Source organism: Dermochelys coriacea, chromosome 13, assembly GCF_009764565.3.
Source record: "Dermochelys coriacea isolate rDerCor1 chromosome 13, rDerCor1.pri.v4, whole genome shotgun sequence".
Taxonomy (NCBI): Eukaryota; Metazoa; Chordata; order Testudines; family Dermochelyidae; genus Dermochelys; species Dermochelys coriacea.
Window position 1 is genome coordinate 14,958,885 of NC_050080.1, and position 21,035 is coordinate 14,979,919.

The 21,035-nt window shown below is 38.9% G+C and overlaps 1 protein-coding gene across 2 annotated transcripts in view; it reads right to left on the reverse strand.

The window, feature by feature from the left end:
• The window catches only part of TSHZ2 (teashirt zinc finger homeobox 2), a 267,767-nt gene extending 248,102 nt beyond the window's left edge, over positions 1-19,665 (reverse strand). Inside the window, exon 1 of one of the 2 annotated variants that reach the window (XM_038370231.2) lies at positions 18,259-19,664. In XM_038370231.2, the coding sequence (XP_038226159.1) occupies positions 18,259-18,298 (40 nt within the window). In that variant the 5' untranslated portion in view covers positions 18,299-19,664. Of the gene's footprint in view, positions 1-18,258 lie in introns of both variants that reach the window. The other variant, XM_043496204.1, reaches the window with a different exon arrangement.
• Positions 19,666-21,035: the final 1,370 nt, after the last annotated feature.

The window sequence follows — 21,035 nt, forward strand, 5'->3', positions numbered from 1 at the left end:
ATCACGTCTAGACGAGATGCGATAAATTGATCCCCGATAGATTGATCACTACCCGCCAATCTGGCGGGTAGTGAAGACCTGCCCTTAATAGTTAGGAGCCTTATTGAAAGTGAACGGGACTTAGGCATTGCAACACTGAGTGGCTCAGTGCCTTCTTTTAAAATCTGGGCATATTAGTGCCTAAAGGCCACAAACAGGATGGGCCCTATTGTTCAAGGCACTGTACAACACATAATAAATTGCAGTGCCTCTCCCCAAAAGCTCAGTCTCCCTTCTAACTTTTTTTTATAAAAAACACACCATTAACTGCAGGATATTACCATCTCCTTCTTCATGTAAGTTGGACGATATATGATGACACTGGAATCTCTGCCTAACACACTTAAGTTCTCTAAAAGGCACTAATTCTTGCTGGAGTCATTGCATTTTCCTAATGCAGAGATGTATCAGTCAGCAATCATGGTTACGTTTTCTGCCTTGGTCAACTGCGAGAAGTCCTCAGACCTCCTGTTCCTCCCCCATATGGTAAGCTCCTTGCTTGCAACTTTGTACAGGCCTCACCTATTATTCCAGATAGAAACAGCCCTGCTAATAAATAAAAGAAAATTACACAAAGTCTCTGAAATGCAATAATGTCTACACTTTGGCCCATTACAAACACACAGAGATGAAATTAAATCTTACAAAGAGTAATTCATCTCTAACTCAATCATTAGAGGAATAAGGGAAAAGCCAAAGCAGTAGTTTACTGTGCTTGCATAAACCCAACCCTCTAGTTGTATCTAGAGGCTGTGGGTTTGAAATCTCAGACTAGTCAGTGTCCATGTGGAATTAAAAATCACTGTCACGTATAAAATGTCTGGCTCTCAATGAAATTATCATTGAGGAGTAGGTTTACAAAGACACTTTCAACCTGCATAGGAGAAGAGTAGAAAGGGGGCTGAATGCAACCATACAGTTGAGATCAAATTCAATTACAGTTGAAAAAGCTATATTTGCAGCATTCCCAATGACCTGTTTCAACCAGTGAGCAGACTTTTAGATGAGAGAAGTTACTGTCTACAGTTAACTGTCCCTAATAGTACAGATTGGATCAAATTTTCAAAATGGAAAGTCTGTTTACAAAAATGCAGATGCAACTACATGCCTACAGGTTATGTGTGTCCAAATTACCATGATTATCCATGCAAATTGGGTGATTGTGCATGCCAGTGGCTATTTAGAAGCCAACTAGCCATTTGTTCATGCATTCTCCCAATATGCACACATAAACTGTGTAACCACTTGCACAAATATAGATAGCCAATTGTGTGTACAGAATTTCTGGTACAGACTTCAGGCATCCACTTTTTGATCTTGTATGTCTTACCATGCACTTTTCCAAAATGGGCTGCAGGGAAAAGCAATTCAGTTGAACAGAACCCAGGGCCTCTACATGAAAATATAAGTTTGGAAGCCACAACTTCTTATATTTTATTACTTTCCCCTGTGTTTTGTGTGGCAAAGGAGCATAAAAAAGATGTAGCTACTAAGCAAGGATAGCTACTAAGTGAAGGCAGCTTCTAAATAAATAAACAGGAGGGAATTAGTGGACATGGGTGAATTTCACCCTGTGGACCAAACCCCAGACTAATGTAAAAACTCCCCTTTAATGCCACACTTCCAAAATATAGCTTCCTTTGGGGTAGGAAGTCAACAGCCAATCAGCACACAACATGTAGTACCGGGATGGGAAATTTTGAGCAAGGTTACAAAATGAATCATTATTTCTACAAGAATGTATCAGCTTTACAGAGAAGAGTTTGAAACTGCTTAGAACTCAATTAAGTTACCACAGCTAAGACACAAAGATAAATCTTGGAAAGGAAAACAACGAGGAGTCCAGTGGCATCTTAAAGACTAACGGGTTTATTCAGGCATAAGCTTTTGTGGGTAAAAAACCCACTTCTTCAGATGCATGCCCATGAAAGCTTATGCCTGAATAAATCTGTTAGTCTTTAAGGTGCCACCGGACTCCTCATTGTTTTTGTGGATACAGAATAATACAGCTACCCCTCTGATACTTAGACAGGAAGTTTATATCTAGATACCAAGGTGATGGGCACATTAGAAATGAGACAGATTAGCTAGATGAGCTAGACAGACAGATCTAAATGACCTCCAACATACTCATTTGTCTGACAGCCTGGAAAAGACCAGCATTCCCAGGATTAAATGAGTTTAGAAAATTGCATTTCCACTGTAAAATATACAATCCACCTTGATATGTCAGTTTCTTGATGTTAAAGCAAACCAGGTTTCAACCAAGTAGTCCCAGAATGATACATAATACTATAAGAGAAACGAAACAATATCTAAGCAGCTGATCCACTGAAAGCTTTAAGTTGCTACCTTTTTACCGCAGGATATCAGTGAAGTGATGTGACCTGTATACACTTTGACACACTAATTTTTCTTGAGCTCAACCTCACCAAAATTCTGTACTGTCCATCTCTCATTGCTGTCTTGATAACATATTTTTCTTCATGATATCTAACTATTTGATCTTTGCAGGACTGTCAAGCAACTGCTATTGTGTGGTTTCTTTTTTTCTTTGTTTTTAAAGGGGAATAAAACCAAACTATATTATTTGGATATATATAAAAAAATGTACATCAAAAACCAAACCAACAAGACTGATTCCCACCACAATTTTTCCGGTCCAGGTTACAAAAATATTCACTAACACACACACACACACACACACACACACACACACACACAGAGCCCTTAGCATAGATTTAGCTCCATGTCCAAATTGCAACACCATTTTTTTTCAAGCAACGTGTGCAAATACAGGGCAAGATTTAGCATAAGAGAGTTTGCAAGCTTAGGGCCAGATTCTGATCTCACCCACACTGGCACAATGCAGGAATGACTCTGTTGAAGCCAGTGGAGTTACTGAAGACAATGAGGTCAGAATCTGGCCTTTAGTGAGAGTTTTTCTCATACACAATCACAATCAACCAAGCACATTTGTAATCCAGTGCAGTTGGTGTTTCCATAATTGATAGATATATAAAAGCCCCTTTTTGCTAAAGTTGTACTCTTTTTTTCTTCTTCTTCTTCTTTGGGGACTTGTGAGAGAGCAGCTACAAAACGCTAGCTTTATAATTCAGATCATTCAGCTCCCTTTAGAATCCCCGACTTAAAGCAAGTGGTTACAAGTTTTAACAATGCAAAAAATTGAGCTAAAACAAACATTTATTTTACTTGACGTAGCAAAACAGTGAATTTAAAAGTTAAATCAATGCACAATCTGAATGGCTCCTGTTGTAGCTACAAATTTCAAATGAAATAAGAATGTTATAAAAACTCTTGCATATTATACACATTTGGAAATATCTCTGTGTAACTGTTCTTTAAGTGTTCTGTCTATGAGTACTAACAGGTCACTGCACAGGAAATTCAAGAATAGGTTACATTTTAATCAGGGTATATAAAACACTGTCTAGAATGTTACATTGCCTTTGGGAATGTAGTGAGTAGGGGAACATTAACAAAGTCCAGGTCACTCTCCCCATTACATCACTGAAAAAAATATATTAGGTTAAATTATAGATGTCATATATTGGAATAGTAAGCCTATTCCCAAACGAGGATACTGGCTAAAATAAACTTATTTCCTTGGAGAAACTCATAATTGCCCCTCTGGTACTATGTACCTTCTTTGCACATTTTTAATAGTAAATTTCCACTGAACCTCAGCATTTCCCCCCCAGTGATAATGAAGGAGGATAAAGATAAAAAGGCAACTTTTAATATACTTCCATGGCAACAACTCCCCACCTTACACCCTCCACGCACACACTGAGATCACCAGCCAAAGTGTATCAAATGTGAACTTACTTTTACTTCAGAGATTATAAAAAATAAAGGAAGGGGTCTGAAAGATGATTGTGAATGATTAAGTAATAATGTCCTTGGTGTAAACAAGTGGAAACACAGATGTAGATATCATTATCATATTTTCCCCGTACTAGTAAATATTTCCCAAAATTATTTACCTTTGTTTAACCCTATTCGCAATAAACCTGCAGAGACGGCAAAAGGGTTGTGTGTGTTTGCATGTAGTTCAGCTGCAGATAACACTCTCAGGGATTTACTTATTTAACCCAAAGAAGTTTGGGGGCTTCACAAATTTGTAAGAACATTCTAGAGGTGTTCAGTTCTGCGTTCACTGACGCCAACGGGATTTTGCTATTGACTTCCATATAGAGAGGATTGATTTTCCAAGAGAAGTTTCCCATCATGCAATAAAAAGAGCATTTCTTCCTCTCTCTCTCTTCCCTCAAGTCTCCCTCAAGTAAAACAAAGGACCTTGTTGGTTGCAGAAGCATAACTCCTACTGAAATAAATAGTAGTTTCACACATGCAAATGATGCAGTGATCAGGCCTAAGCAGTTTACAAGCTCTGGCATGAAAACAGAACTCAGACTACCAGCCCCATTTATCTGAACAGCTATCTAGTGGTTGGATCCCTTGGCATTATTCTTTGTATTCTCTCGCTCAGCCTCTTTCTTCTGTGCGACAGCTTCTCAACTGCCAGTATTTCCTGCTCTTTGCTCCTACCCACCTACAGTATATTAGTTAATCACTTCTCTAGGCCCTATTCCAACTAATTCCTCAACTGTGCTGCCACCAGCCAGTTGACCAGACAATACTGCTTCTGACATTGATACTGCTCAACCATATTATATCTTGCATAAAAAAATAAAATAAAAACCTACACAGTGTCTGAACTATTCAATATTTATTTTAATCCTCATCATTCAATGTGCACCCCAGGCCTTACTTACTACACACCATTCAAACCCTGCACAGAATACAGAATTATTAATTTCCTAATTGTCTTTTTCATGGTGCTCAACACTGTAGCATGTGACTGCTTCACAATCACTAGTGCTTTAATCTGTACAACACCTCTGTGAAGTGAGATGGTAGTATCACCATTTTACAGACTGGGAACTGAGATACAGGAAAATTAAAGCCAGAATTATCAAAAGTGCCCACTACTTTTAGGTGCCCAACTTGAGAAGCCATAGGGCCTGATTTTTCAGCACGCTTAGCGTTTTATAGCACAGTTCCCATTGACTTCAGTTGCAGTTGTGAGCGCTTGGCATGTCTGCATATCAGGTCCCACGTGTTTCAAGTTGGGTACCTAGAAAATAAGGAACACACAGTGGTCCCCTGTGGAAAGTTCAGTTTAAGTGACTTGAATATATGGCAGAGTCAGGGATAGAATCCAATTCTCCAGGGTGGCATTCCACCATCTGAACTATCCCTTCTCTTTCTGTAGTCCCCTGCCTTACTCACTACACTCCTTGCAACTTCTGCAACAAATCTAGCAGAGATGCTACAGGCAATTATATTTCACTATATAACCCTGATTCATTCTCTGAGCACTATCCCTCCAGTTCACTAGATGATGCAGGGATACTTTTAGGTTTCATAAAAAGCAAACTGAAGAACTCATCATGTGGAAGTATATTGACCCCTGCACAGGTCTTCAGCAGGGTAAGAACCTTTAGATCCACAGCATAGATCTCTACCATTTGAGTTAATGGAATAACTGACAGAAGTAGTAGGCCGTTAACCTCTATGTGAACCAAACACTAGAGGGGGATGTGGCACACGCTTTGCCAGTGGGTTTTGCAAATATTTTCTGACAGGTTATCCCCTGCTCCTGCCTCCCCAATCTATCCCTGTTTCACTTTTTTCTATTCCCCCACCTGAGCCTTCCCATCTTTCCCTTCTATTGTTCACTCCTCTGCATTCCAGTGAGGCTATTTCCTCCTTATCCTTGCTGCCTGGGCACCAGCAGGGTGAGTACTGGAAGCACAAGACAAACAGTGTCCTTGCTCTCTGCCCAGCACCTCAGCTGCCCCCATCAGCAGGGAGAAGTAATTGCAGGATATGTCTTGCTCAGCGCTGGCTGGAGCTTAGTGAGATCTGTGTGGGTGAAATATGCTCAGTGTGATTGTCATAAGAACTCTGTAAGGATGGAGAAAGCTCAGTGAAGATGGAATAGTCAGAGAATTTTGTAGCCAGCTTCTAACAAATCTGTACTGAGCATGTGCAAATGACCATTTTTAGAGGCGTATAATTTGGCCAAATTTGGGTGGATAGTCCTGGGAACATCAAAAGGTACCTTCCTGAATCTAGTGTACTCCCCTGCCGAACTTCAAGTTTCTGCTGCAGAGCATGGAGGTGCTAAAATTTTTCAAGAAAATGACTGTCTGTATTTCTTTACACTGGCAAAACAACATTTTCCCCTAACTTCATTTTCAGACATGGCTGAGCCATGCTTGTTGATGCTTTCAGTTCATGCCCAGGCACATACCTGGTATGGGAAGTTTCAGCCAAAACAGTTGAAATGTGGGAGCATTATAAGCAACTGAAACAGGGTCTTACAAAGGAAAGTATCAGGCAACCTTAATTACAGGAGTCATTGCCGGCTATGCCTCTAATATACGCATCACTTCCTGCTCCATCTATAATAGTAATCCTGATATCCAGACAACTCACAGGACCCTCAGGCCTCTATTGTTTTGCTACTGTACCCAGTACACCCTTTTTCCTTGTAATGTCATCATACAGCCCTACTTCTACAATTTCAATGGCTGCCTAAAGAGGTAAAACAACTGTCAATCACACAATACTCTTTTCTCTACTTAAATGGCCTTCAAGAGATACCACAATATATGGAAGTCCATCCACAAATTGTTCTTTTTTAACCTACAATATTTGAGTGTATTTAAAATTTCTCAAGATGTATTTTTGCCATGCATGAGAGATAGGCCTGAGCTACAAAATTCGGATCTGAGTCCCTGATTCAGCCATTAGGACTCCGCATGTGCTTAAAGCTAGGCACAAACTTAACCTGAGTTTTACTCCAGATTTCAAACCATCCCAGAGTTTGGGCTGTTGAGATTTGGGGTTCCTGATCGCTACTGAGATTGTCTTTAAGGTTAGAATTAGCATTTACCTTCTGGTCTGGATTTCAAAACACAACTCCTTCTGTTCAAGCCTATCTCCAGCTTTAATGTAAGTTTACTGGAAATAGTAAATAGAAGAGTTCACTGTGTTAGATGATGTTTTGTTACTTTTTGACAAGAGAAAATATTTAATACCAATGTTTTTTTCTCTGCTCTGAATATTTGTTTAAGTGTCACAAATAATTAAATGCTTATGAGTAAGAGACATCTTTAGACATTTTGACAATACATATTAAGAGGTGCTTTAAGGGGAAATCTGCACAGTTCAGCTTGTATTTGTTATACTGTAACGATAATGTATCTTGATTACATTTGTTCCAGATTTTCATGAGCAAAGGGAGGCATTCTGCAAATGATCTGTAAGGAACAGAATGACAGTGTCTGACATTCCCTGACATGCCAAGAAATGCATGAGCACTGATGTTTGATGAGGAAAGCTAATGGCTATTGCTTGTGGGTGGGGCACCAGGAACCACCCCCTTCAGCATAAAGGAGAATGGACATCAGTAGCTAACAATAACAATAAATAATCATAAATTACTAATAAGGGGCTCAAACGCACGAAAGTCGAAGTACTTTAAATATATGAATATCAATAATCAGAGACAAGATCCAGTTAGCCAATACTATGCTCAAACTGGCATAGACAATCTAACAACCTATCATTCAGCAACAAAGACAAACATTTAACTTCACTTGAAAAGATCCCCCTGGAGAACATTGATAAAGGGAAGAGCATTTCAAATCCCTGGAGCTTCAGTGAAGAAGGCCCTGCCTGGTGATCTCAGCTGGAATAAACAGCTCAGCTGATCTCAGGTGCTGTGAGAGTAGACAGGATAGCAGGGATCTCTCAGGTATGGTTTATTGGCTATATATTTCCTAAGATTTACTCTGAGATCTTGTCAATATAATACCTGTAACTACCATTTCCAAGAGGCACGGTAATGGGAAAATAAAGGCCAACAACCCTTAATGCACCCATAAGCTATTACCTGCCTCCATATTTCTCCCACAGCCAATACATATATTTTCACTCTAGAGAAATAACACTGCCCTTGACTTATGTTTGCAACTCCTACTGACTCCAATGGGAGATGTGAGGAAAGATCCAATGGGAACTGCTGGGTTCTCACTGCTTTTGAAAATCAGGCCTCTTATTTAGATGCCTAAATAAAGATTCAGAAGCCTAACTTTAGGAACCCATCTTTGGAAAGCCTAGGCTCAGTGTTTACTGCAATGAATTTCAAACAACCTCCAGGCCAGTTTTTGAAGGGTAATGTGAATATTCTCTTACAGCTTATACTGGGTGTTACTCTCTCTCTCAGAACACCTGGGTATCATGTATTTTCAGATCCCTAGTCTGAACAAGCTGCATTTAGCACAGGACAAAGGGGGAAGGTAACTATGCCACCTTGCAACTTCTCTGATCCTGGGATTTATTTGGGATAAAAATGAGTTTGAGAGTAATTTAGATAAGCCTACAGGCTACTTTAAATTATGTTGCCTAGAACAGTCTCTGAGGAGCTATCTCACTGGCTAGAGAGTGACAGAAGATATCCTGCTCTGGCCATGTTCTCTCCCTCCCTCAGCTATGCCCCAGACTCACCCAGGAATGCCCCCTATGACTGGAGATTGTGGGGAGTGAGTGGCAAAGAACTGGCTAAACTGGCTTTATGCTTCCTGGAAATTCCCCTTCATTGGAGGAATCTCCAGACACCCAGCCAGGATAGCTCCCCATCCTCTTTGCACCAACAAAGTGATACAGAGGGATGGAACTAGGGGCCAGGATCTGTCCCATCGCCTCCACCTGTTCTTTCTCTGGTGGGAGCTTGTTATGGATGATAATATAGAGCTGGGAACTAAAAACCAAGGTTCCTGATATCTATTCCATCTCTGCGGCTGCCTTGCAATGTGACCTTGAGCAAGGCAGTTTAAATTTGCCCATCTGTAAAATGGGAATAAGACCGATCTAACTCATTTAGTTTGTTCTGAGCAGTAAATGACATTGATAACATATTTTGAAATGCAAAGACATGAACAGTCTAAGTGCAAAAAGTGCTCCACTCCTTCTTCCTATTGAAGCTTGCAATTCCCACACATGTCAGTGGGAGCTGTGCCGCTAAATCAAAAGCATGAATGCTACTACAGATCAATATGATTGCTTAATTTCTTCTTCTTTTCACATGTGAATTTAATGCTACTTGTACTGCAGTTATGAATGTTTTGACACAGATGAAAAAAATTATGTTTTTGCAGGCCAACATTTTAGCTAAATGAAATCAACACAAGCAGCATTTCCCCAAAAGGCATCTGTACAGGGTTTTTTTCCTTTGATACTAAATTTTAAATCATGTGAAGATTCAGCCCTTTTCCCTATGCAGCTTACTTACCCTGTAGGGTATAGATGAGATGATCCACATATAGAATTGCAGCTCTGATTAATTGTGATGGCGATTTAAAACAAGCCTAATATAGTTTACACTGAATTATTTACATCCCATGCAATCCACTCATAGTAAAGTATTTTCTTTCCCCCAACAGAACAACTTCACTCTGAGCAGAGGGGCAGTGATATAAATGGGTTTGCAACCTGCACATTCTGATGCACTGAAACAAGCCCAGACTTTCATTCCAGTCCACTGTAAATGGAGTCTCACTAAGGCCCCAGTTTGTTATCAGTGGAGTCCAATGAATATAATTATTTTCATTAAAAACAAGCATTGCATAGTGCTTCTTTTTCAACAGAAACTGTGCACCGATCCCACATGAACAAACCAAACACTATTGTCAGAAAGAGGCTTTGGGAATATGAAACAGCATTTTTAAAATTTATTAAAGCAATATTGTCTGAGATGTTCTATGAGTTAAAGTCTGTGAGTTTTAATTTTATATTAACAGAGAACAGAAATATTTAAAAAAAAACAACCAAAACCTCCTCCGATTATACTAGACTGGAATACAAGGCCTAGTGGGAAATCGGCCTTTTCTCTTTTTACATACATAAAAACAAGCACAACAGGATTTCCAATTAAATGAGTCTTTTGAGAGAGATGCAAGAGGAGGCAGAAAGCTTCTTAAAACCTTATTGCTCCTGATATTTGCCAAGTGGGGATGTATATTAAAATTATCTATTCTTTCCAGTACGGTGCTTCTACCTGTACAATTTTTTTGTTCTAATTTGATCTAATTTCAAGAGTTATTTGAGATAGGTTTTTTGTTTTGTTTTTTTCTCCATATATTCAGCAGCTTTGCTTTTTCTCAAAGCTTCACTTACCATAGTCCCTTTTGCATCATGAGTAACTTTAATGACATACAGCATCATTAGATGATAACTGTTCACGCTGAACAAGGGGGAAATATAGAGAAAAGGATGAGACAGAGATATAATAGATACAATGAACAGAGATGAAAGAAAGAAAGAAGACAGCATCTCATTTACATTAATACAATAAAAATACAGCATGAATGTTGCAAGTTTTACCTAAGATTTTTAGTTGAAGTAAAGTTGAGCTCTATTGTGTCCTTATGCCTATAAAGAGCAGCTATTGGCTATTAACTTTTTGTATGTAATTGCCACTAGCAGCAATCTCCATAAAACTACAAGGAAAGCCATGGCTCAATAACAGATGGTCCGATCCTTCAGACTAGAGCTAAAGTCTGCTTTTGGTTACATCAGTGTAAATCCAGAGTAATTAAGTTCACCTGTCTACATGGTGAGCTGGCACGCAGCAAGCCAGGATATGAATCTACAGTGCAACAGTTTGCCGAACACTAATTTGCTGTGTAGACATGGCCTAGCTCTAGTAAAGTAACTCTATTCCATCTCTATTCCTATAGGCATACAGAGACAGTTCAAAGTAGGAGTCAGTTAGAAACAATATTGCCAACGTAAAGCGTTCAAAAATCATAAATCAGGCCTTCAAAATACATGAGACTGGCTTAAAAAGCACGAGATTTTAAAAATAATAAATTTGAGTGGTTTTTTTTTTCCTTTTGATATTGGAGCCTTTTGATTTTGTGTTTTCAAGCTTATCTCCACAATCATTAAAGCTAAAAACTTATTTTTTCTTTTTAAATAAAAGCTGAGATGCTCGTGTAATCACCTGAATCCAGAAGCTGAAAATTAAAGAAAATACCATATATTATGAGACAACTATACTGTAGAAGTTTACCACCATGATTAAATTAAATTGGCTTGAATGGTTTAAAAATGCCACGATTCTTCCAATTACATGCTCACATCGGTAAGAATTTTGCGTCCACCTTTCAGCTAAATGCCTGTCTCTGTTCTCTCTCTCTCTCTCTCTCTCTGTGTGTGTGTGTGTGTGTGTGTGTCTGCCTGTCATACACGTATGCATATGTATGTCTTCCAAAAGGATCTATTTCCTATAAACATAGCATGGTTCCATTTTGCTGTGGAATTTTACTAGTAACTATGATCATTGCATACCTCACATTAAAAACAACCTAGAGTCTGTTCCTGTTATTTTGTAGCTATTGTTGTGACTTATTTTTTTCCTAGTTCATGAGTTGGGTGGGGGGGGAGAGAAGTGGAGGGAAGAAGAATAATTTCTTCTTGCGAAACAAAGAATCTCTTCATTTGTCTAAACTAAACATTTAATGCAGCACTAAGATTCTAAGACCAGTTTTCCAACTTCTTTTCTTCTTTCCTGAAAAACCTTGCAAGGTAACAAATTTAAAAAAAATCAGCAATAGTTAAAAATGGGGTGTGTAAATCTAATGGGAAACAGTGTGCTTCTATGGTGCATTTCCCCTTGAAATCTTGAAAATACACTGCTCCCTGTCTGTTCTTGGAAACCAAGGTATTTTGGAGTTGCAAAAGATGTTATTATAATGTGGTCAGAAATGACAAGGAGCCAAGATCCAATAGCCTCAAGTCAGGGTCACCTTAATGAGAAAGAACTGATGTTAATGTCTAAACTTAAATGGAACTTTTAGAGCCCTGATTTGCAAAACATTTTACATACTATTTCTTTGAGAGCCTCTGCTGGAATTGTGACAGTAGATTGCAACACTATAAAAGACTGTTTAAAGGCCCAATCAGCTCCTGGTATGAGAACAATAATATTCAATAATGAATGCAGAACAATCAAAAATGTTTAAAGAATGAAGGTAGCAACATAAATAAAATGCAATGATTATACCAACTTTAGAAAACAAGAATGTAGAACTATCAGTTCATAAATGCATAATCTGAACTTTCCCTAGATTCCAAAGGCAAATTCTACTTAAAAGGCTATTGGCAGAATATGGCCCATAATTTGGACACCAACTCCCCCACCCCCGCCTTTTTAACTGTGTTTTATTTTGCAGCTAAACAGCCCAATTTTACAATCTATATACAGACAGAACTCCCAGTGAAGCAAAGTCACTTGTGAGTACTGCAGGACTGGACCCACAGTCATGCAAATTATTGTAATTAAATAGGTAATGAAAAATCACTGCTGTTGCACGAATGAAATGTAAGGCTTCAACTGTGAGAGTAATGTGTTTCCAATTGACTTCAATATCTGATTCTGAGACAGATGAAAATGTCTCTCTGCTTGCGTGAGCACACTCTGGAGGTAAAACTTTACAAACATCTTTAATTTTGGAAAGAGCAAGGGGAAAACAAAGGGCTATTTTAATAAAAAAGGCTGGTGGGATCCTTTTTCTAAAGGAGTTTGTCTGAACATGGCACTCACGTGTCTCAATATCAGCAGTATAATCTGATAGATATTAACTAGAGATTTCAGAGTAGCAGCCGTGTTAGTCTGTATTCGCAAAAAGAAAAGGAGTACTTGTGGCACCTTAGAAGTGAGCTGTAGCTCACGAAAGCTTATGCTCTAATAAATTTGTTAGTCTCTAAGGTGCCACAAGTACTCCTTTTCTATTAACTAGAGAGTATTTATTTGCATCATTTTACTTTGGATCTACTAATAATATATCATCCATTAGAACAACCAGGCCTCATTCTGCCGCTCCCCCTGCTCCCAACTAGCCGATATGATTTTTTTTTTAACTTTTGAGCTTTTAAAATCTGTACAATAGCTTAACACATTAGGTGTTTAGCATCTGGTTCCAACTGTAATTGATAGAGCATGGTTCCATTCCCTTTGCTGCCACGGCTAAGTTGGGAGCTGCAGCCACAGCAACTGACAGCATTGAGGGGTAGGGTTTGGGGTGGGGGGAGAGGACGGGGGAGTCTGGACTTGCTCTTTGGAGTGTTATGCTCTTTGGATGTGAAGTAAAGCAAGGGGGAAAGAATCACAGCAACTCTATGGTGATGAGCTGGCACCCCAGGGACTTGGTCTATGGGAGCGGTTATTTGAGATTGGTGCTGCTAATGGGAAACTGAGTCAGAAGGGAAAAGCAATGGGAGGAAGTAACAAACTCCTGCTGGTTTTAATTATACCGCCTTGAGATTACAGGGCATGGAGGAGTAGACCCAGTTAGGCAAAATAATTTTGTTTCAAATAAATAATTTTTTAAAGTATTTTAGAAGCATAGATCCCATTTACTGATGCAATTGTCTTTTAGATTACAAGGGCGGTGTCTGAACTCCTTGTCAGTTCTAATCTTTCTCTGGGGGGCAATGAATTGTGTCCTGATATGGCAGACTAAAAATGAAATCAATGAACAACTGAAACAAATGAACTTTTGAGTCAGACTCACAGACTCATGGACTTTAAGGCCAGAAGGGACCATTATGATCATCTAGCACATTGCAGGCCAAAGAACTTCACTCACCAACTCCTGTCCCTTTCAGTCCTGGGTTTTAACGTGGAGTGTGAGAGTGTGGGGGAAGGAATCACTTAGCAACTCAATTCCAAAACAGAATTCAGACAGCGGCTAATTTGGTGGATGGGTACTGAGGAAGTACCTATTCTGGAAATCATTTAATTAATCAGAATGGTGAAGCCTCCTCTTGTTTTTGAACATCTTTGCTTTTTTTGTCATCTGTCAGTGTCACAATGTGCAGAGTAACTGAAGGGTTCCGAGGCATGAGATATTTAGATGTTTTTGATGTGCACTTGCTTTTCTGGAGGATGTTAAAACAAAGCGACTGTGCCATTCCCACAGTTCCATTAGTCCCATTTGCTTGGAACCTGCTTCTATTAGCTGCTTAATAAAGGATAAATGTAACATTAAAAATAAAACAACCCTGCTGGGTTACATGTATATATTGCTTGAGAATCAGATCTAACATGTTATCTAGTTTAACCCACTGAAGAGTGCAGGGTTTCCCCTGCTGAATACATTTCTATTTAAATAACCTGTTCTATTAAGGTGCAAATTGCAACTTTTAAGTAATGATTGCTAACAGTCTTATGTTTATTGCCACACAAGGACTTTCACGAAAACAAAATCTGCATTATTCATCTCCAGCTTTGATCAACAAAATAAATGTGGCTAGGAGCTGTTTCTGCTGTACTTTTCAGGAGCTTTGGTTCTCAAATAGCCTATCAGAGCCAACAGAAAGAGAATGAAAGAAAGAATGACAAAATTGCAGCACAAAAAGATGGTAAGTCCAAATTCTTCTTCACTAGCATTAAGCAGCGAACTAAAAATTCATGATCACAAAATAAAATATGTACATTTAAAGAAGCTGCAGGGGGAAAGAAGAGTATAATCCAGTGAAATTATGTTTGAAAGCTATTTCATATCCATAGGAATAAAAACAGCATCAAAATGGCAGTTCTAGTTTGCTCCCATCCTTTTACCCCTCTGTTGTCTACTCTCATTGGTGCGGAATCACTACCCAGGTTCTACCCCAGAGGTGTCCGCATTTCAGTGGTGGGTGAAGTACATTCAAGGCCTGATGCTTCTCTTACTCATGAGAGTTCTACACCAGTGCAACTCCATTCACGTCAGTAGAGTTACTCATGATTTACACTGGTGTGAGAGGAGAATTGGTCCCATTATCTGAAAAGCCTTCTGGGATCTACTGGGATAAAAGGTACAATACAAACATAACATATAATTGTAAACAAAAATATGACATAGTATTGGGTACTGGTTTAAAGAAATTTAAAAATCTGCTTTAAGAATGATCCAAATCATAATGAAGAAGAATAATGCTTTTGAAAAAAAGAGTCAGCTATAGAAAGATCATAGTTCCTTTGTTGACGTGAAATAAAGTATTTTTAAAACCATAAATTGAGACCAAAAAGGCCTAATAATCAAACATAAATAGTATCCCATTTATCTAATTACAAGAACTTGTTTAATTACAACACTGTAATATATTTCTTAGGAACACAGGGCTCAAAATTAATAATAGAAAAGGACAAAATTGCCATGTATATTTCTCTAGATAGATTTTCATCTAGCAGCAGGACTTCACTTCTGATTCACTTGCTTGTTCTCTCTAACCTTTACATTATTCATTAATCAAACTAGAAACCTGCTTTCAAAGTCAGTGCATGGTAGTAATTATTTACAGTTGTGCATAGTATTTAATTTTAAGCAATGACAAAAGCAGACATGTCCAGAATCATAAGGCTTATCATTTTTCTTCCCTGGGAGGTTAACTACCTAAAGAAGCTAGAAGTTGCAAACTTTTCTTCAACATCTCTACCACCACCAAGACAAAATAAGTGCAGTCACTGCCCTCGAACTTGTGGAAGGTACAAAAAATAAAATGTGAAAATTAAAAAATATACATTGTATTAAATCCTTCAAATCAGAGATGTAAAAAAGTAACATTGGCATCTGCCTTGATGAGCGATTCATTTTCTGTTGCACATCCTGTCTAGTGTCACTTTGTTTTACCACACGAAACAGAACCTCGATACTATTCATGAAAATGAAAGTTAGTTTTGAGAACTATATAGAACAGGCAAGTGTGCTTTTTGAAATCACACACGCACACATGTTCAAAGCAGGAGAACAATTGTAAGTATAAAAATCTGCCATGTTGGGTGCAACTAGATTATAGTTAAATGTCCAGTATTTTGCACATCTGAAACAACATTGATCTGAGGACAAATATAATCAAAGAAGTGCAACTCTGAGAACCAGTGCACGTTTCCCAATAAGATTACTGAATGAGACATGCCCTAGTTATTATGGTAATTAAAATTACTGCCTAGTTATTAAGAGCCTTTACAAGAATAATACTAAACAAAATAATAATAATGTAATGAAGTTATTTTCAGGGTAACAGCATATCTTTCTGGGTCTCCACCAGGGAAATCTTGGTAGACGACAACATGGACATTATCTATAATGATTTACTTCTTCTAAAGCGTCTGTTTCCATAAACCAACAAAGCTACCTCTCCCTCAACATGTTTGTAATGTACACATACTCTGACCTGAAATTCTACTTTGAACACAAAATTAAATGAAGACTCCAACACTAACAAAAGAAAAAGGAAACAATTCTAACACTGAGATCATCAACGGATGTGTGTGTGTGTGGGGGGGGGGGGTGATGGAAGGAAGCTATCCTACAAGTTAAAAATGTTAATGCCTCATCCAGTGCTAGACTCTTTCTTTGTGAATAAAAACAATAATAATGAATGGGCACAAAGCTCTTTTTAATAGGTATGTTCCTGTATTAACTACCTTTTTGTAGTTAAAGGGGATTTCTCCTTAGTAAATATACTGACCTTCTGCTTAGGTGCATGGGTATGCCCCAGAAGACTTTGCCTACATACTAGTGTCCTAAAATGATGTAAATAAAGCAGAAGGTAAGATCTGTGATAAGTTTATACAAGTTTCCTATGTCCCAGGTCTCCAAAATTAATATTTACTTTTGAATAAGCCCCAAATGCTACTTTTCAAAGTTTATTCAAGTGTGTCACTACATACATTGCCCATACATTTTGTCTTTAGATATAATATACTAAGTCTAGGGGTATTCAAAGTGTGGGTGTATGGAGGGGAGAATTAGCTGATGATCCCTAACTGATAAACAAAACAAAACTTAGCTTTTCTTTAAAACACTAATCCAAGTAAAGACAGCACACACACACACACATTACAAATGAAACAAGATAATAATTGTGCATTTCTGGCTAAGAGAATCTAGAGGGCAAGACTTACGTCACTGGCACTTGGGTTACCATGGTGAGTGATTTATTGATATGTATCAAGAATGAATAGATCAAAGGCAGCAAGATGACAGGTGATCAATCAAATGTCAAATCAAAGCTGGCAATCAACTGGAAAGCTGATTTTTCAGTGGGTGGGTCTGGCAGAAGAAAAATGAACTTCCATATTGCACTTCCCAGAAACAAAGCCCCAGACACAATTTAAAAAATATAAAGCAATTAAGCAGCCTAAAAGAAAACTCTTTGAAGCGATTTACTGTACAGGCCCATTGGTCTGTTTCTTTTTCCTGGCTTGAAAAATGAAAAAAAAAAAAACATAACCAAAAAATAATCTCTTCAAAAATAAAACCAAAACAATTCCAAAGTTGCAAACTATTTTCCTCTTTATAAAATATTTGCAAACCCCACTTGGTATTTGCTAATGTGTAACGTCGGATGCAACACAAAAGAGGAATTTGATTTGAAAATGTGGATTGTCTTCTAACAGTCAGAATGTTTAATTTTATTTCCTGTTGCAGTTTTCACCATCGATGATCAAAGGCTGAACTTCACCGCCGGGTTCATCAACAGAGACAGTCCCTGTACTATTTCAGGCGCGCGCGCACGCACACACACACACACACACGTCCAGAATTGCACCAGAAACAGGGCTAAAGACAATATTTTTAAAATACCGAACCACGTTATGGAACGTGCATTTAAAAACAAAACTACCATCCAAAAAAAAAAAAGGCGAATACGGAAGCAATGCAAGAATCATCAAAGGAGGGGGGCGAGTGGGGAGGAGGGAGAAGGGAAATCGAGTGGAAGAAAGTTGGGGTGGGGGGAAGTTTAACAAGGAAAGGATTACAGCTAAAGAACACGAGTTGGAGAGGAGAAGAGAGAAAAAGAACAGGGGTGACTAGACACAGGCGGGTGGACGGGAACCTCACACGGATCGTCAATTTCAGAGTAAAGAGCTTCCTGGCAATAAGGAAAGAAACTGATTCAATATCGTTAGCGTTACGAAGGGAGGGGTGGGGGAGAGGAGATGCAGCTCAGAAAATCAGGGGTGACCGTAAATAAAATAATAAATAAATAGTAAATAATAATAATAAAGAGGAGGTTAGGATTCAAAGTGAAGAGACACAGAGGCTGTGTAAGTGGATGGCTTCTCCTTACCTGCAGCCCGCTTGGGTGCCTGCTGTTTCCTCCTTGGCATCGCTCTACTTTCTCCAATCTCACTTCTGTCCCCAGATCCAAGAACCCTGGGAAGCTCGTGTGTCTTGTTTCTCTGGCTTTCTCTGGCTCTCTCTCAGCTGGTTCCCCCAACACCCCCTTCAGCCAAGCCTCCCCCCCCCCCCCTTTGCACTTAACTGATAGGAACCCGTTTGGTTTTTATTTTATTTTACAGAGATCTAGGTTATTATTATTTAACTGTTGCAACACTTGCTTTGCTTTGAGTCAAACATCCAAGATCAGGAGCAAATGAAAGGAACCCACAGTGCCAGAAAATAGTAATAAATAACAAAATAGACATGTATATATTTAAAAGGCAGCTCTGGAAAGATTGTGGGGCTTGCTGTTTCCTCCCTTTCCTCCTCCTCCTCCTGGTAGATCTGTATGGCGGATTGGTATTGGTGTGTGTGTGTGTGCGTGCGTGTGTGTATGTGTGTGCGCGCAGAAAGCTGCAGGTTTGTTGCTGTCAGATGCCAGGCTGTGAGTGATATGGAAGAGGACAGAGAGGCTTTGGATGGAAGGAAATCTGGTATTCACACACATACATACACACACGCACGCACACACACACACACACACACAGGCAGGGCGAGGCGATGCCAGCAAACATCGATCCACTGAGCAAACTGAACATTAACAAACTCCTCCTCCGCGACCTGATGACAGGATGAAATTTACTCCAGGCAGACAGAAGGCAGTCAGTTTATTAAAGAGACAGGGCTTGCTGATCCCAAGCAAAAACAAAAACAAAAAACAAAACAAAAAAACCCAAACGTATGCACAGAGACACCGACAAACCCAGCCCCTGTAGTCTCTGCGTGCCAGCCTACCTGTACCCACCTCCCCTAAAGTTCTCCACCCTTGTTCATGCCCAAGCAAGTTTCTGATCAGTGAAGTTTCTGACCCCGGCTCGTTTCTGATCAGGGCACTTTCAGAGGCTCCCTGCTTTTCTGTATTAAAGTCTTATATTAAACCTCTCCTGTGATTATTTGGAAGTCCTGTAATTTCCTCTTTTGATTTTCTTCCCCAACAGCCCCCCCCCCCTTTAGGAAGGAGGATACATGACAAACTTCTCTCTTTATTCCCACTTTTGAAAGTAGGTTGCTGACAAGTTCCCACTGACGACTGACTTGCTAAAGTGGTAGGTGCAGGCTACAGCTGTAACAAACTATGTGAAGCTTTGTTCCTTTTCTCTGCCCCTCTCCCTCTGGGAAGTCTTTTGTGTGAAGGAAGCTGTGTAAAAAGCAAACTGTGTCACACATTGGTAAATTGGTGGTTATATTAATTGGGAGCTCCTGGCATTAGAAGAAGAACCAGCCGGGGACCTTTAGAAGAGGGGACGTTTAGCTACAGTGGGAAAATGATATAAGTATTAAACAAAATATTATACAGCATTTTCCAGCATCCTGTACCTTTATGTAGTCATTTACATCAGTGGTTCTCAACCTAGGGTACATGTACCCCTGGAGGTACACAGAGGTCTTCCAGGGGGTACATCAACTCCTCTAGATATTTGCCTAGTTTTACAACAGGCTACATAAAAAACACTAGCGAAGTCAGCACAAACTAAAATTTCATACAGACAAAATGAGAAAGTAAGCAATTCCAGTAATAATGTGCTGTGACACTTTTAAATTTTTATGTCTGATTTTGTAATGAACTAGTTTTTAAGTGAGGTGAAACTTGGGGTACGCAAGACAAATCAGAATCCTGAAAGGGGTACAGAAGACTAGAAAGATAAAAAAAATGGTTTACACTAGTGTGAAGTGTGTGTAGAATTCCACCCAGATCAGTGTGGTAGTGGGGGTCTACCAAGTCAGAATATTAGGTGGGTGTGCTCCCAGAACACAAGAATGGGTGTAAATGCCTACACAAGATGCAAGGCAGTGAAGAATTAAGGCTTTTAATAAGTGTTATATTCTTACATTAGTTTCCAATTACTCTTCTAAAGCTAACAAGCTCAATAATAAGTAGAGAGGGCCCAGGACTCATTGTTCAGATTCAGATATAAACTTTCCAAAAGTTCAGGAGTGATCCAGGGTTTTGTTTTGAGTCCATTTCTAATAATAATAATAATAATAATAATAATAATAATAATAATAAAAATAATGAGTAATACCAAGAAAAGAACTCTGATCCTAAAAACAGAGTTCCTATTTTTCTGTAGTACTGGATGGCCCAGCACTATTCTAATTCACTTTCTTTATTCTGGGTTTGTGGATCCTGTAATCTGTCTCCACCCAACATCTCCGCCCTCCCACCCACATCCTCACAATCTGTGTGTAAATCACTGCCTGCTCTTGTTAGACAACTTCCAAACCACGGTCAGGGTGGGGAGTGAAGGGCACTGAAGAATTTCAAACAATGAATCTGATACACGAAAGCATGACTGGTTTATTCAATTCACAGTGTCTCTTTTATAATAGCCGCTGTTAACACCATGCAGTCTTTAAAAATGGTTTGGGACACAGAGAATCAATTCTTATTCTTTTAACAGTAATTCTTATAAGTGGATTTCACTGTAGTTTAATACCTATATTTTATCATGGGGCATATCAATAATAGGGGTTTTGTTTGTTTGTATTTTCGCCTTGATTTCTATATGCTCCAACGTGAATCATTAATATCCCACAGAAACTAATCTCTTACTTTAGGATCCTTTAAACTGCATTACCATTGGTTGCTCAATTATAGCTAGTATTCAGTGGACACTGGAAATG